At 37.6% G+C, this 16,892-nt stretch overlaps 1 protein-coding gene across 1 annotated transcript in view; it reads right to left on the bottom strand.

The window, feature by feature from the left end:
- The window catches only part of CFAP43 (cilia and flagella associated protein 43), a 57,116-nt gene extending 40,932 nt beyond the window's left edge, over window positions 1-16,184 (bottom strand). The window contains exons 1-12 of the mRNA XM_060768347.2: window positions 16,047-16,184; window positions 13,552-13,805; window positions 12,827-12,923; window positions 11,492-11,659; window positions 11,202-11,352; window positions 9,675-9,834; window positions 7,607-7,660; window positions 5,915-5,994; window positions 4,742-4,873; window positions 2,674-2,790; window positions 1,742-1,822; window positions 1,321-1,469 (exon numbers count right to left, since the gene is read on the bottom strand). Coding sequence (XP_060624330.2) covers window positions 1,321-1,469; window positions 1,742-1,822; window positions 2,674-2,790; window positions 4,742-4,873; window positions 5,915-5,994; window positions 7,607-7,660; window positions 9,675-9,834; window positions 11,202-11,352; window positions 11,492-11,659; window positions 12,827-12,923; window positions 13,552-13,805; window positions 16,047-16,120 — 1,517 coding nt within the window. The 5' untranslated portion in view covers window positions 16,121-16,184. The remainder of the gene's footprint in view (window positions 1-1,320; window positions 1,470-1,741; window positions 1,823-2,673; window positions 2,791-4,741; window positions 4,874-5,914; window positions 5,995-7,606; window positions 7,661-9,674; window positions 9,835-11,201; window positions 11,353-11,491; window positions 11,660-12,826; window positions 12,924-13,551; window positions 13,806-16,046) is intronic.
- Between the last annotated feature and the right edge of the window lie 708 nt (window positions 16,185-16,892).

The following is a 16,892-nucleotide window of genomic DNA, read 5'->3' as shown; positions in this document are numbered from 1 at the left end:
TAGTTAATGATCACAACAATCCTATGGGAATTTTGAACTTAATTTACTTAGATCTGTAGTTAGTGCGAGTTGAGACATTTTTTTTTTCCAGTTTCATATCAGTCTACCACTGATAATCTAAGTCAGGAGTGCATAATCTTTTCAGCCCTTAGGATGGCATCTGATCTCAGTTTGGAAACCAAGATCATATGCTCATACCCACATTTATATCCAATCCCTCCACAGACATATCTCATTTTGCAGTGTTGGAGAGATTTATCTCTTTCTTCCTATCTGTTGGGATTTGGGAACCAGAGGGACAGAAGGAGCTTTCTTCCTGTTCTAGGACTCTCTGGGGCCACAAGGGCCAACAAAATGAAAAGAGATGAAGGAGGAAAAAACAGAAAGAAAAAGGTAATCATAAACAAAAAGAACCTGAAGAGGATGAAGTTATCTTCTCAGGGTTGAAAAACAATTTGTTGAAATGGTGAACAGGGCAACGGAGTATGCAACCTTGCAAAATGTTGAAGTGCCATGCTTTGAAGTATCAAGCAGAGACAACTCACAACTGGCAATGCATCATATGGGACATGAATGAAAGATGATGACAAAGTGCCAGACACTAGCCCAAGAGCTATCCCTATACAGCAGAGATGTCAAACTCATTTTCCCTGAGGGACATATCAACCTGATGGTTGCCTCCAAAGAGATGTTGACTCCATGGATGGAGAATCCATGGATACAAACAGCCAACTATTTTTTAAATAGTGTTCAATGCTCTTTAGTTTTTATCCAGTTGTAGTCCACAGATGTTACTGAAAGACAACACCCATCACTTTGGAGTATCCACCATATAGATTTGGGATAATGGGAATGGCAGCCCAACAGCACTTGTGGCTCTGAGGTTGGGGAAAGGGTAAGGGTCATTTTAAAGTCAGACATGATATCCACAAACCTTGTATCTAAATTCAAAACCTCACTCTCCTGATTAAAGAAAGCAAACAGAAGCCTTTCAGATGTTACTGTAATACAACTGCCATCAGCTCTAGTCAAGAGGTCGAATGATGAGGAGTATGGGAGTTGTAGTTCAGCATCTGGAGGGCCACATAAAATGGCATAGTTGGTCAGATTTGAGCCACAGGCCTTGAGTTTGACATGTGTGCTTTACACTCTTTCACTTATGATGAAGATGCGAAGCCTGGGAAGGGCAGTGCCCCAAAAAGTCTTGATGTCCTGATTCTGGGAGCTGCCTCCTTGGGTATGTCAAAGATCCAGAAATTCTACCCTAAGCCACCCTGCTTGTTCTTATGATCATTTTCTTGTTTGCCAAGAACTACTTACTGCAAAAACTGCACAGGAACCTCAGAAAGGAGAACTCGGTGAACCACCCTAGGAGTTTCAACTTCACTAACATCTATGAAATAAACATGGCCACTTTTAGTTCCCACTGCAACACTGTGAGAGGTAAGACTACAGGCCATTGCAGTCACCTTGGGAGAAAATAAATGAAATGGAAAATTATTTTAGCATGACAACAGTTATTGGAATTTTTGAAAGAACAACTCCTCTGTGGTTGGGTTTCCAAAATCAATTTCCCTCCTCATCCTCAACAATAAAGTAAAATATTAATTTGTGAGTCTGTTAAATATAAAATATGGTGCTTTATATTCCTTATTTTATACAATATCAATCAATTTGCAATTGCATATATATTAATAAAAACATCTCATGGATTATGAACTCAGTTGGCATTTGAGCATACCAAAGCATGTAGACACAGCTTGCTGACAAAAGCACCATCCTCCACCTGCCAAACATGCAGCTCTCCTGATTCTGCAGCAGACTACAATAAAAAGATGGGGACATGCTATAAGTAGGAAACAAAGGGAGGAATTGTAATTAAATATAAAGCAGACTGGTGATTTGATGCATGAGTCATGTTTGTGTGCACTCTGTTTACTTTATATGACTTTCCCGAAGAACCAAACTAGATGAAATGGTGGTGAAGTCTGTAGAACAAGAGTTGAAAAATGGTATGCTAAAAGTGGAAGGAGGGATTGATTCCTTTGTCCACACATTCACTTTGCTTTTAAAATCATAGTAGCTATTTGCTTTTAAACTATCTAATACGAGTCTAGGACAGTTCATGATATGGCCTCACCGTTACTACACACCATTGCAACGAGAGCAACTGGTCTTGCAAAACCCTCTTATAGTGCCGAGACGTATTAAATATGGTTTTCTGTAGGCGAGAAGATAGCGACTACTAGATGGCATATGTTCTATATCAGAAGCTAGAGCTGATGTGGTCTATCCAATGCAATTTTCTGAATTAGCACCCAAATAACCAAATTGAAACTAAAGTTGACCAAAACCTGATTCATAACCCTTTTGGTACTAATGTTGGAGATTGGTTCCTGGTCAAGTGGTTCCTGGTAAAAAAAAAAAAGAAGGTTTGGAACCACTCTTCTATAGCATTGAGCCATAATAGTTAAGTGGTGTCAAACTATATTAATTCTACAGTGTAGATGCACCTTGGGATGTTACCACAGGGAAAGTCTCTCGTATACATCCACCTGCCTAGTCTAGCAGGGCATTAGAATGCATAAAGGGGTCACTGCTGATGAACTTCAATTTCTGATAGGTTCATATTAGGTTGGCCTTTCAGATGTAATAAAAATGAGAATTCCTTACCACACAGTGCTTTGTTCCTGGAACAATAAAATCAGCTGCTACAAAGTGATTTATACTTGCATCCAATAATAGACTAATATCTTCATTATCATTAGGATTAAAGACACAGATTGATCCCTGTTAAATGAAAGTAAGATGTTATCAAAAAGATAAAGAGGAGAAGAGTTTTTCATTATTTGTGATTATTGGAAACAAGAAGAAATTCCCACTCAAGATTTATGGATTACAAAAATGAGGGACCTGGCAGAAATGGAAAAATTGGCCAGGTTTATACAATTGCCAAACCCTCCCAAATTTGAAGAAGAAATCGAATACTGTAATAATCTAGTTTTGGTTACAAGCAATTAATAGCATCATTTAACTACTAACAGAGGAAGTGTGGCAGCAATTTATTGATTTTTAAAAGAAGAGAAGAAAATAAAAACACTGGGTTTGACATGATGATAAGAGATAATCACTACTACCAGGCCCATAGCCAGGATTTTGTTTCGGTGGGAGCTGAGTTTGATTGGGGGGTGGGGGGCTGAGTCTGAGTGAAAGAGGGTCTAGCCTAGCAAACCTTTTGTATCATTACTCCAATACCCCCATGCATATGGGATATATTGAACATGGTGATCAGATCATGATATGAATAACATAACAGTTTAAATAATGTACCAGTTAGGCCTTTTCACGGACCACCATGAGAATTTCGGGGGGGGGGTGGCTGAAGCCCCCCAAGCCCCCCCCCCCAGCTACATGCCTGACTACTACAGAGATGTATAATTAACAAGAAAAGGAAAAAAAATTGAGTTAATTACGAGAATAGCAGGATCCCCGATGACATCCAAGGGATCCTGAAAAGTTAATCTACGAGAAGAAAGAAGATGCAAGACAAAAAAGATAGATATTTAGATTATAAAGAAGACAACAGTGTTAGGGCAGAAAATGTTAGATAGGGTTTTCTGTTTTCTTTTTCTTAACCTTATTATCGTCTATGTTTCTACATACTTTATACACATTTTTCTATTCTCTTTTAAAGACCTTTTCCTTTTAAAAAACACCATATTAACCTTTTTTGTTTTACAAACTGGTGGAATAAGCCAATCATATAAGATTTTTTTTAAAAAAAAATCCCTATTCTATATCCATTGCTTTATCCCTCCCTATTTTGTATATTTGATCAATAAAAATTGTATTAAAAAAAAGAAACTGGAAAAAAGATAAAGTATTCCACATACAGTTTCTGAACATTTGTTTATTAAAATAATTACTAGCACCACTCTCAGGCTGGATCTACGCTGCCATATAATCCAGAATCTGATCCCAGATTATCTGCTTTGAACTGGATTATACAAGTCTACACTGTCATATAATCTGGAATAAGAAGATAATTTGGGATCAGAAACTAGATTATCTAGCAATGTAGATGGAGCCTCTGATTTTAAATATCTCTTTGATCTAAAAGTGACTTGTTTTAAAGGAGATAATATAAATCAGTTATGGCCTATTAATGCACAATTCCATTTAAATGTAACTACCCTATAGCGAAAGGTTTCTCCTTGACATTAAGTCTAGTTGTGTCTGACTCTGGGGGGTGGTGCTCATCTCTATTTCCAAGTTGAAGAGTTGGCATTGTCCATAGACACCTCCTAGGTCATGTGACCGGAATGACTGCATGGAGCGCAATTACCTTCCCGCCAAAGCAGTACCTGTTGATGTACTCACATTTTGCATGTTTTTGAACTGCTAGGTTGGCAGAAGCTGGGCCTAACAGCAAGAGCTCACCCCACTCCCTGGATTCGAACCACCAACCTTTTGGTCAGCAAGTTCAGCAGCTCAGTGGTTTAACCCGCTGTGCACTGGGGGCTCCAGCTACCATATATAAGTCTAAAAATGTTATTCAACAAAATCATCCCAAATAACCTGGGTCAGTGTAAGTACCTTCTTCCCCAAAAGATTAGAATAAGGCTAACCACCCACAGTCAGACCACTTTTATTTCCCCTACTCTCTTCATTATGTACATGAAACAATAGTAGGAAATAGAAAATTTAGTAATTTAGCATACTTTTGCCTTATGCAACTTACCTTTTCTGTTTCTACTAATAGATAAACGTAATCAGGGGAGAAGACAAGATTTGTAATAGGCTCATTCATTTCCAGGCAGTCTTCCATATCAAATGTTGTGCCTTTTATTCTGTAACAACGTACAAAACCATCCTAGGCAAACAAAAAACTGAATAATCACTGTGACTGCCTCTATATCAATTGCCATAATGACTTTTAAAGATTTTAGAGACTGTTTGGAGCCAAATCCATCCAGTCACAGATTTCAAGTGTCTCTACAAGTTTGGTCCTTGGACCAATACAGATCTGCAACCAGCTTCTCTGTCTGCATTTGGCACGAAAATTGCATTATGGGAATTCTAAGACTTTTCTGCTTGGCCATTTTAGTCATGCCATCTTGATTTGTCATTGAAATGAAAAAGCTGTGGAGAAGGTTGTGCATGTGTTGATGGCAGCTTTTCCTTCTAGATCAGATGACACTACTGAGATGATTTGTGGATTGCTGTGAGTATTCTAGGCTGTATGGCCATGTTCCAGATTATTTGTCTTTGTGAATTATGATTTAAACCTTGCTTGTTCTCCTCCTTTTTCTCCATTCATTTCATTTCACATTTGACAGATCATATACCTGTAGACATGGCCTATCGTATCTTTTCAAACTTTAGAAAAAAATAGGCACTTGATAAGTAATAACACAATTCAAATACACGAACAATCCAGTATTGAGAATGAACAAAGATGCACATTTGAGTAATCTGCAAAAATTTAATCAAGTTACAGAAACAATCTTTATCGGTCGCAAATGTGGATCACCCTAGCAAAATGTTGATTCATTGAAGGCATTTGTTCATATGTATTTGTATTCCTGGTCTTTGCTTGTTTCTGACATAATCTATATGGCATGAATAGGGATTTAGGGGATATATCGTATGTTTCAGACCCAGGGAAATGAACTATATGATATTCTGGTAATGTGTAATAAACAATCCTTTCATCCCATTACTTAATATTTAACCATTATTAATAACTATGTCAGAATTGTGACATCTTTATCTTCCATTAAGCATTGGTTCTCAAAAAACAATCTCTACAAAGTGCTATGAATCAAGATCAATTTTTCCTCAATGGAGAGATTAAGAAATTAAAATTTTAAAAACTTCAGAAGGCTAGAGGACTCTACTGGAGGCATCTTACATGTCCAGCTGCATACAGCCCATCTTTATGTAGTGCCATGGCGAGGAGGACCACATTTTGAGCTTCCTTCTTTACAGTGCCTATGGAAATGATTGATAAATATTTTTCAAAGAGATAGAAATATTAGTTTATTTTAGCAGAGAAAGAGATAGAGGAATCTAGTAGCATTTGATGAAGAGAATATCATTCACAAAGATTATTCTACAGATTTCTTTTTCTTAGATAGCTCAATGGTACTAATGGGGGACATAGTGGCATTATTGCCTTTCAACTTATTATCACTTGTAATACAAAATTCAAGTGATAATATTTTAAGACAACATTCTTTTGTAAAAAAAAAAAAAAAAACAAAGCAAAAAGGGACATAAAGGTACCCATCTTTGAAACCCATTAAGTTATCTTGGGTAAATCATACTCTTTCAGTCTTATAGAAAGGCAAAGGCAAACCTCTTACATCTTGCCAAGAAAATCCCACAAAAGGGTCATTATAAGTTGAAAATGACTTGAAGACTACTCTATACAGGCCATCAAACTTAGGTATTTGTTTTGAATTACATAACACATGTAAACCAATATTTGTTCATTGAGAAATCCAGGGAGCTCTGTATTTTATTTGTCTCTGCACCTTTGCAGACTTGAATCCTGCATTTTTAACACTCAGGGCCCTTCCACACAGCCCAAAATATCTGCTTTGAACTGGGTTATCTGAGTCCACACTAAGATAGTGTGGCATTTCCTGCCTTGATATTTTGGGACATAGGGCTCTGTGGAAGGGTTCTCAGGTCTCTTCTATGTTGCCAGATAAAATCCAGATTATCTGCTTTGAACTGGGTTATATGGCAGTGTAGACTAAGATAATCCACTTCAAGACAGATAATGTGGATTATTTCCTTTGATAATCTTGCTTTATGGCTCATATAATCCAGTTTAAATCAGAGATCTGGGATCAGATCCTGGGATATAGGGCAGTGCAGAAGGTGCCTTAGACTTACTGATGAGGCAGTGGCTTATAAATGTACCCAGAGGAAAAAAAAAACAAAAAACAAAAAAGAAGAGAAAAATATCATAGCCATCTTCTTTATGATGTTGGAAAATGGAACTGGGAGGACGAGAAACTGAATAGAATGGAACAGGGAGGATGAGAAGAAAGATACAAGAAGGGCTCCAGTTTTTTCCTTGCTGTAAAACAAGGTCAAAGTGGCACATTTCTATTGTTAACAATATCAGTATTTTGCTGCCACAAGCTGTCTCCTTTGTACACAGCTGCTAGTGATGTTTCCACAGATGTATATTTGTAGTCTCATCCCTTCATAGTGGGGGAGAATTTATTTCTCTCGTTCTCTCTTTCCCCGCCTCTCTCTCGCTACTGTTCTTACATTGTATTTGGATCTACAAATGTTTTTTTCTGTGAACTTATTTTTTTGGAAATTAAAAAAAACCTAATAGTAATAATAAAATTACAGTAAGAGGAAAGTCTATCTGGAAAAGCTGGTTTTCTTGGCTTTCAAACTGACATATTAATGCTGATCAATTTTCTGGGAAAGATACTTGGAAAAACATGGTTTTCTCATTTTATAAGTCTTTTTAACTTTCTGTTTTCTATCTGACAATAAGGTCTATGAACAATAATACTATAATTTCCTGAAGTGCAAGTGTTTTCAACAAAAGCAGTTAATACTACAAGGTAAATACCTTGAGGTTTAATTGAAGCATGTGAGAGTGATCGAAAAGTTGTCCGTTTTTTTGCTGTAAAGGAAGTAAGACTAGTTCAATTGTGACCGACATTATTTATTGACATCTCTGCTAGAACCAGATATACGGTAATGTAAATAAAAATAAACATTGGTTTTCTATTGCACAAATCTACTTGTACATGTAAACAAAATCAACATATATTAGAATTTAAATACAGTCCCGGGAACTCCTATAGCCGCATCAAACCCCAGCTATCCTGACAATCTCTACATTGGTAAGATGGAGATTACAGACCCCTAACAGCACTTCTAATATAAGAAGTAATATCCAGTGCAAGCAATATGATAGCAAATGGGAAGTAGTTTTTATACTATTAACAAAACACCTCCATCTGCCCAGTATTGACTGGGATACTTTCTGACTGATTCTTCAGGGTGAGAAGGGCAGCATCTAAATGAAGTAAATAAATAAATAAATAAATACTTTCACTTATTATATTACTAATTAACAATACTAAAGATTCTGTAAATGATACATTCTGCACATTCTGACAAAAACTGGTGGATCAGTGATAACATTTCTGATTATGACATTTGTTGTGAGTTCAGGTTTTGATATCCATGGGTGGTCCTGGAACCAAATCTCAGTGTATGTCAAGATCCCTTTTATATTTCAGAGTAGATGTCTCAGCCTCATCCCATTCTGGGACACCATTTCAGTTTCCAGAAGTACAAAACTTATGAGGGCTCAAAATACTTATTAATATTCAGAGATGTAGTTTTAACTAGTTGCTCTCTTTAAAACAGCAATCTATGAGTTGTGTTATTTGTATACATATCTTTTATTGAGACTTGTTTAATTACTTACTGTTGGCAATAGCAACCTTCTTCAAGCCTCCACTAGTTATTTGCTATGTATATAATTCAGATTGTTTACTATATTGTAAAGGTGTGTGTATATGTGTATATATTGGTATGCAATTCCACCTTAACTCTTTGTTATGGGAGGGGCTGCAAACCATGTGATCAGGTCTGGACTTGTTCAGGACTCAGACTCCATTTTAGAACAGTATGCTTTTAAGAAGACACCAAGAACTGTATGCTATAGATTTCAGAAGGAACAGTATGCTTAGATATTCTATTAGAATTTCAGACTAGACAGAGGCTCTACTAGGCTCTCAGAACAAAGAGATGCTTTGGACTTTGTACTGTTGATTATAAGAATGATGTCCTATGTTACCTACACAGAGAAACTACTTCAAATCCTATCTGTAACTGGATTGATATTCAAAGTACCTGTATGGTGAAGTTTGTGAGTAAACCAACCATGTTACTTTTAAAGAAGTCTACTTATTTTTGTCTCTTGAGGGCATGATTTAAAGGCAAATATATTTTAAGGGAGAGTAGATGTTTTGTGCAACTAAAAAGAACACTTCTGAAACTCTGCTGAATATATATGTGTGTGTGCATTGGCATATCTTCAAAGACATATCTAGGTACATCAGTTTAACAGCTGAGAAACCTAATTGCCTTGCATGAATGTCACTTTCTTAAAAGGTTATGACTCTAATACATAATGCTTTTACCAAGAGGTTATGGCATCGTTTTTTTAAAGGCTATGACTTCTAACAAGGTCATGCCTTTCCAAAGATCATAAAATCTCCAAAAGGTTATAGAGATTTCCATTTTCCAAAACTTAGAACAGTACTACTCAAAGCAATGGTTCTTGGTATGCAATGGGCTGATCTCTGGCTTGGTGGAAAACATTGCATGCGCAGTGTAAAATATTGTATCTAATGAGCTGATCTCTGGTTTGGTGGAAAACAACAATTGCCAGTATCTCACATTAGACAACTTGGGAAACATTGATTTAGAACACTAGTGATTCTGTGTATGGAACAAGTCAAATGATCACATCTAGACATTCCTTAAAAATGTAGCTGCTTTCTTACATACGTACATACACACACACACGTGCACAAGCACACACATACCATAAATGGTGCCATAATCCCATTGACTTGAAAGAAGCTTGGAAACATGTTTAGCTGGAAGTTGATTCTCACCTTTATCATCTGTTGAAGGTTTGGGGTTGATAATAGCAGCTTTGAATGTATCAGCAGCAATTTTCAAGAAGAATCCTTCTTCGCAGCCCATATACAGGTCAAAGGATGGAGTCCAGCAGTGGGCAGTAGGGTGAACACAAGGTTGAATATCATCTTTTGGCTTCAATTGGGTGGAAAATGACAAGATTTAGATGAAATCAGTTTTGTTTATTCAATTTTCCATTCTCCCCATTCAGGACAAATCTGTTTGTTTGAATGGCGAGAAATTACTTGGAGCATATGCTGCTAACATTTTCCTAAAAATTCCCCCATTGGAAATGTAGATACAAGATTGGCTGGCAACACCATGAGTAGCCAATAGGCTGACCAGTATACCAGCTGGGACAAAGCATGCCTTACCAGAGGCCACAAGGTGAGGCTCTTCACACCCATCTCAAGCTAGTAGTCCAGTGAGTTGGGCATCTCATTTCTACTTATTGTGTAATAATAATAATAATAATAATAATAATAATAATAATAATAACAACTTTATTTATATACAGGGGAGACTCAGGGTGGTTTCCAAGCAACAACATCAAAACATACAGAGTCACAACATGAACAAAAAATAACACTAACAGCAACATAAGCATGGAATTACCCAACAACCATCAATATTAAAAGAAAAAATCCTGCCTACTTTTCATGTCTATTTGTTAGGGCATGGAAAAGGAATGGGTCAGAACAGTTAAAAAGGTTGTGAATGTACTTCTTAACTACATGTCTCCTTTGTGCTTAAACTGAATTCTAAAACAAAATTCTATAACCTCTTCCACTGAAGATACACATGGAGCTGGAAACCATATGTGCCATTCATATATTTATTTTAACTTCTTTGCTTCCATAAGAAGACATCTGGAAATTTCCCTCTCCTCCAAGATAATACTTTTTTAAAATCATGATATCCACATCTCTCAGGTTTTTTGCTTTCTCTAGGTTTCTAGCACTATCTGCAACTGCTCACATTTTGCTGAGAAAAGTACTTATACTCAATCAATGTATACGCTATGACATCTTACATCAGTATCACTACAGTAAAGTCCCTAGATTCAAGTACAGGCAGTCCCTGAGTTACAGATATCCATATGACTTCTAGCTACAACTGGTGAGACAACAGGTGGTGAGAGACAATCTACCCTTAGGAAGGGAAATTCACATATCGAAGAGTTATCATGGGGAAAGGTGTCTCTACTGAAGCTTTTTCATCAATCCTTGTTTCCACAGCAACCCAAATTTTCAAAATCCAATTCTCACAGAGGCAGAAAGTGAGGCAAAATCTCCTGAACTGGGGCACAGACAGAAAGCAGATGTTACAAGGGTATTATCTCTTCCCTATGCTATCCAAAACTTTTAAAAATGGCTAGAGTTACACTTTAAAAATATTTCTGTTCCAATTTACATACACATTCAGCATAAAATGAAACCTATAGAACCAATCTTGTTCATAACCCGGGGACTGCCTGTAATTAATTGGACAGCATTGCTCACCCGAAATGTTTCTGCTTCATCGCCTACTAAACCAGCAATTGCCGAATTGGGCAGCAATGGGCCAAAATAAGAATCACTGACACTGGGATGGGTGAAGAAGGTGTTTTGTTCATCTATTAAAGTGCCATCTTCAGCTGGAAGCTTGACTGGCCTGGAGCAAGGAGAAAAATGATGTGGAAGGACTTTGGAAAATACTGGTTACAAGCAGGGGAGTTTACTTTCAAAGACAGGGAATAGTTAGGATTAAAGCATCTTTTTTGTAATGTGTGAAACACAGCACATATGCTTACTTTGACTTCAGAACGTGCTCTTCGTTATTTCTTTCAACAATCCAAAGGGTAACAGAAGTCCCACTATACAAACACAACTGGTGCCAGCTCATGGGATTAAAACTCATTCCAGTAACTTCTACTCCTGGTTGTGACTGACTGCACAAGAGAACTTTTTTCTGCCAGTCCCTAATCCACAGGAGAAGACAGCAAGTATTACTATGTTTTGAATAATTATATGTTTAGCCCAATCACTGTTGTTGTTGTCGTCAATTGTATAACAGCATTGAATGTTTGCCCTATATGTACTCTGTAATCCGCTCCGAGTCCCCTCGGAGAGATAGAGAGGAATATAAATAAAGTATATTAGTATAATAATAATTATTATTATATCTATATTTTAAAAATTGAGATAATTAAAAACATAAAACAAATTACATATCATATAACATATAGGCAAAACAAAGAACAGTTATCAACAAAAAATCTTGCAACAAAAAATTAACTACAAACAAAGCATCTAAAAAGAGGTCAATTGGTTCCAAGAATCAGCCTGCTGGAACTCATCAGCTTCAAATGCCTTCTTAAAAAATTGCAGGAATATATTTTTATTGCCATTAATTTTAAAATTTTAGATGAGTCAACAATATGAATGTGGTGAACTTTGAAATCATATTTCTAGTTTTGTACTGTAGTAGATAAGCAAATTTATAAAAGACTATACTACTTGTGAGTGAGTGAATCTAATCTGTGGGTTATTAGGAAAAGAGTAACTAGAAAGCAGTGACTTGGAAAAATGCATAGAAATACTGTATTTGCTTGGAAACATTTTCAATACCAAAGGCCTCTGTAATAGCTTTGGCTCCACACAAACAGGAGGGATCTGTGGCACTAATGTTTTTCACAAAAGTCCTATTATATATTTATAATGTAAGAGGCAGAAACGCTACATACAAACCAATGTGCAAATTAGAACAGCTAAACTACTATAAGTGTTATGTTACATGTGAAGAAGGGCCTTGGTTTGTTACATCTCTGGATCTGGAAGCCAACTTTAAATCCTTTTTTCTGGTTTCTTAACAGAGGGATTGTTGTTCAGATGCGAAAATGTTTTGTGCTGCCATGAAAGAATGATTGGGCAATATTGGAAAAAATATATTGTGTGAATTTTGCCTTAGAATTGCTACAATTGTTTTTGAAATACAAGTGTGCATATGGAAAATAAGCATCTGTATCTTTATATGCATACATTAATGTTTGTGGTATTGTTCTAAGGGATCAAATCAGCTATGAATTTGTAAGCAATATGAAGGAATATATACTTGTCCATACTTAAACAATGTGCCCAACACTTACCATATTGAAAGAGAAAATTCTGGAAGTGAGGAATAACTAGCCAGGTAAGGACTTCCATAACTGAAAGCAAGTAAGGTGTAGTCCAAGCTGGCTGGTCCTATAATATAATATAATGTAAACTTTATTTCTTTTTTTAGAATATCAGGCTAGAATTTTGCTGTGTTTCCTATAATATTTAACATCTCTTCTCAAAAGTGATGATGTATCTCTTTACCCGCACAAAAGGGTGTAAGGGATGGGAAAACCTGTGTACTTCCTTTTTAGCCTAGATGACCGTCAGTGTGTATCAGCAAGCAGTCTGAGGTCCAGAGCAAACAAATCTAAAGAATAGGGCTATCTAGAAGCCTAAATAGTGCTATCACACCTTGACTTTTTGCTCTCAAGAGAGGCACCTAAATATATTGGTCTAACTCCAATATTCAGCATATGGTTACAGCAAAATCTTTCCCATCCTGTATTCTATGCTGACACACACACAAAGGAAATTGAGGTAAGAAAGAGAGATAGTCTCCTTTTGCCATTGAATTCTACCAGCTGAATATCACAGATATTTGCTACCTCTGCCACACTTTACCTGAGAGTACATCTCATCTTATTTATTTCTGGGACTAAATCTGAAAAAGAATTACTAGGATTGTGATTGTAGTTTATTTAATATTTTTGATTCATAATCTATTTGTTTTGTCACTCTTGTTTATTAAATAAGAGGATACAGTCAAACCTACCTGTCAATTTAGCTACTTTCTTTAATCCTGGAAAGTTATAGATGGAGATGACAGGATTTAACAGCCGGTCTGAAAATGCAACTACATGCTGGTTTGCATTTACTGCAAAGGCTCCTATGCATCCACTGTGGCATCTCAAGAGAGTCCGGTCCCGTGTTATAGTATTAATGAAAATGATGTAATTTCCACAAGGGTAACAGATAGTACTGTTGTTAACAAAGCCCACATTCCTGTTGGTGAATCCCTGAACCCATCTTAGAAAGAAATAAGAACAGCAGAATTATATGACATTTAAAAAGTACAGCTTTTTTTCATCATAGAAAACTGGATAGTTTAAAGCTCTTTGTGTTCTGTAATGCCACAGAAAACCTATGTTTTTAACAGATAATCATCTATACTGAAACATTAATGCAGTTAGACACTTTAATTGCCAGCTCAGGTGCTATGGAATGCTGGGAGTTGTAGTTTGATACCGTCTTTAGCCTTCTCTGCCAAAGAGTGCTGGTGCCTTACCAAACTACAATTCCCTGAATTCTGTAGCATTAATATTGTGTCACACTGCAGTCATTCTACAGTGTAGATGAACCCAAAAGACAGTAATGTTTATGATCAGTTCATATTAAATAATAGTCAACACAGCTGTGTGTAGACTTTTTTATTTTTCAACATAATAATTATGGCAACATATGTTCAATTTTTAAAATATTTTAACTATGATGACTGGGCTTGGTTCCCATGTAAGCTGCCCTGAGTCCCTTCAGGGAGAGTAGTAGTAGTAGTATTGTCATTATTATTACTAGATGGAATTGCATCAAATGAAAATAAGTGTAATAGGATTTACAAATGTTTACACAAAAGGTTCATGAATATCCGCACCTAACTGGAACAAGTGTAAATAGTGATGAAAAGTGTATTGTCGAAGGCTTTCATGGCCAGAATCACTGGGTTGTTGTAGGTTTTTTCGGGCTGTATGGTCATGGTCTAGAGGCATTCTCTCCTGACGTTTTGCCTGCATCTATGGCAAGCATCCTCAGAGGTAGTGATGAAAAGGTATTAAAAAGCAACATTAATAAATAAACTTTTTTAAAAATTAACCTTCAACTATGTAAAGTGTGCACCTCTGAGGCTAACTGGAAGATAGTGGGTACTGTCCACAGTATACAATTAATGCTATGGAGTTTGCCATGCCTGGTGTAGATGTGCCTTGAGAGAAAGATGTTTGTAGCACAAACTAAAGGTAACGGGAATTGGGGAACTAAGGGTAAGGGGGCACAAACTAAAGGTAAGGGGAAGAGGGGAAAAAATGGTATAATAATAATTTTAAAGAAATACAATATGTATAAGTGGATAAAAGGTGTGTGATAGAGTTATATGTAGCATAAGTTGTAATGGAAATTTAAAAATAATGATAAGAAATATTATTAAAGATGTTTTTGATGTTTATTTACCGTTAGATTGTATATAATATGACATACTCTTTTGTCTAAGATACTGTAAAAAGAGAGACTAATGTATGCTTATACATTTTGTTGGACAAATTTATAAATACATTTTTTTAAAAAGAAGTTTGTAGCATATGTTTTGGCAGAATGGTCTACCCTTACCACGAAGGGTAAGGTTTTCTTAGTTAAGCAATACTCAGAGGTGGTAGGTTCTTGTGGGTTTTTTCGGGCTATAGGGCCATGTTCTAGAGGCATTTCTCCTGACGTTTCGCCTGCATCTATGGCAAGCATCCTCAGAGGTAGTGAGGTCTGTTGGATGTAGGAAAATGGGTTTATATATCTGTGGAATGGCTGGGGTGGGGCAAAGAGCTCTTCTCTGCTGGAGCTAGGTGTGAATGTTTCAACTGACCACCTTCATTAACATTTGAAGGCCTGGCTGAGCCTGGGAAAATCTTTTGTTGAGAGGTGTTAAGATGTGACTGGTTGTTTCCTCTCTGCTGTTTTGCTGTTGTAATTTTAGAGTTTTTTTTTAATACTGGTAGCCAGATTTTGTTCATTTTCATGGTCTCTTCCTTTCTGTTGAAATTGTCCACATGCTTGAACATGAAAGGCACTGCAGACTACTTCAACCAGAGAAGTCAGCCATAGCAGAGCACCTGATGAACCAGCCTGGACACAGCATATTACTTGAGAACACAGAAATGCTGGACCACACCAACAACCACCATGTCAGACTACACAGAGAAGCCATTGAAATCCACAAGGGTTGGCTCTGCTTAGCTTCCATGATCAGCTAGGAACTGATGCCTTTAGGGTAGGCATGTGCAAACTTGGGCCCTCCAGGTGTTTTGGACTTCAACTCCCACAATTCCTAACAGCCTCAGGCCTTTTCCTTTTCCCCCTCAGCCGCTTTATGGCATTTAGGCCCAACGTAAACGTGCCACTGTTAGGAAAAATAATGAGGGAAATGGCCTCTAGGAATGCAAATAGGAGACCCCACAACTTCCCGGTTGCCTCGCCCCCTCCTCTCCCTGAACCCCCATTCCTTTGCACCTCACTTCCAGTTCGGCTTTATGCTGAGGGGTCGCCGGGCGCCGAGAAGGCCCTTTGGAAGCCCCGGCCTCCATTGCACTCTCAGTTTAGGAAACTCCTCTCCCAGCCTTGGTCGTCGTATGCACCCGTCTCCTAGCAACCCCGGGCCCCTCCTGTCATTGGCTGCACGTGCCAGAGGGGCGGGGCCACTGGAAAGGGAACTCTGTTTGGGAGGACTCGCTTGGGCCCGAAGCCGTCTCCTAGCAACCCCGGGCGCCTCCTGCCATTGGCTACTGGTTTTCTACAATAAACATTCGTCACGCGATGACGTCGCAGGAGCTTCCAAATGAGGATTTGTTTTACTGGGTGTCCACCATACTAACGTTATCTCCCAGGTTAATTTCTCCTTTCTGTATCATCATGTCACAACATTTGACAAGCTCAAGCAGGGAGCTTTGAGATGGTTGAGCAGAAGTTCTCCAAAGCTCTAGGTGCTCTTACTGCCTGATATAAGATATAAGATCCATGGATACAGAAGGTCAACTTTAATACATAATTAAAATTGCTATCCTAAGCATACTTATTTGTGAATAAGCATCACTGAACACAGTAGAATATGAGGTAAAGGTAAAGGTAGTCCCCCTGACATTAAGTCCAGTCTTGTCCGACTCTGGGGTGTAGTGCTCATCTCCATTTCTAAACCGAAGAGCCAGCGTTGTCCGTAGACACCTCCAAGGTCATGTGGCCGGCACGACTGCATGGAGCGCCGTTACCTTCCCGCCGGAGCGGTACCTATTGATCTACTCACATTTGCATGTTTTCGAACTGCTAGGTTGGCAGAAGCTAGGGCTGACAGCAGAAACTCAT

The sequence above is a fragment of the Anolis sagrei genome, chromosome 3 (genome assembly GCF_037176765.1).
Source record: "Anolis sagrei isolate rAnoSag1 chromosome 3, rAnoSag1.mat, whole genome shotgun sequence".
Lineage (NCBI taxonomy): Eukaryota > Metazoa > Chordata > Lepidosauria > Squamata > Dactyloidae > Anolis > Anolis sagrei.
Note: the sequence above shows the minus strand (reverse complement) of the source record. Positions and strands in the feature narration are given on the sequence as shown.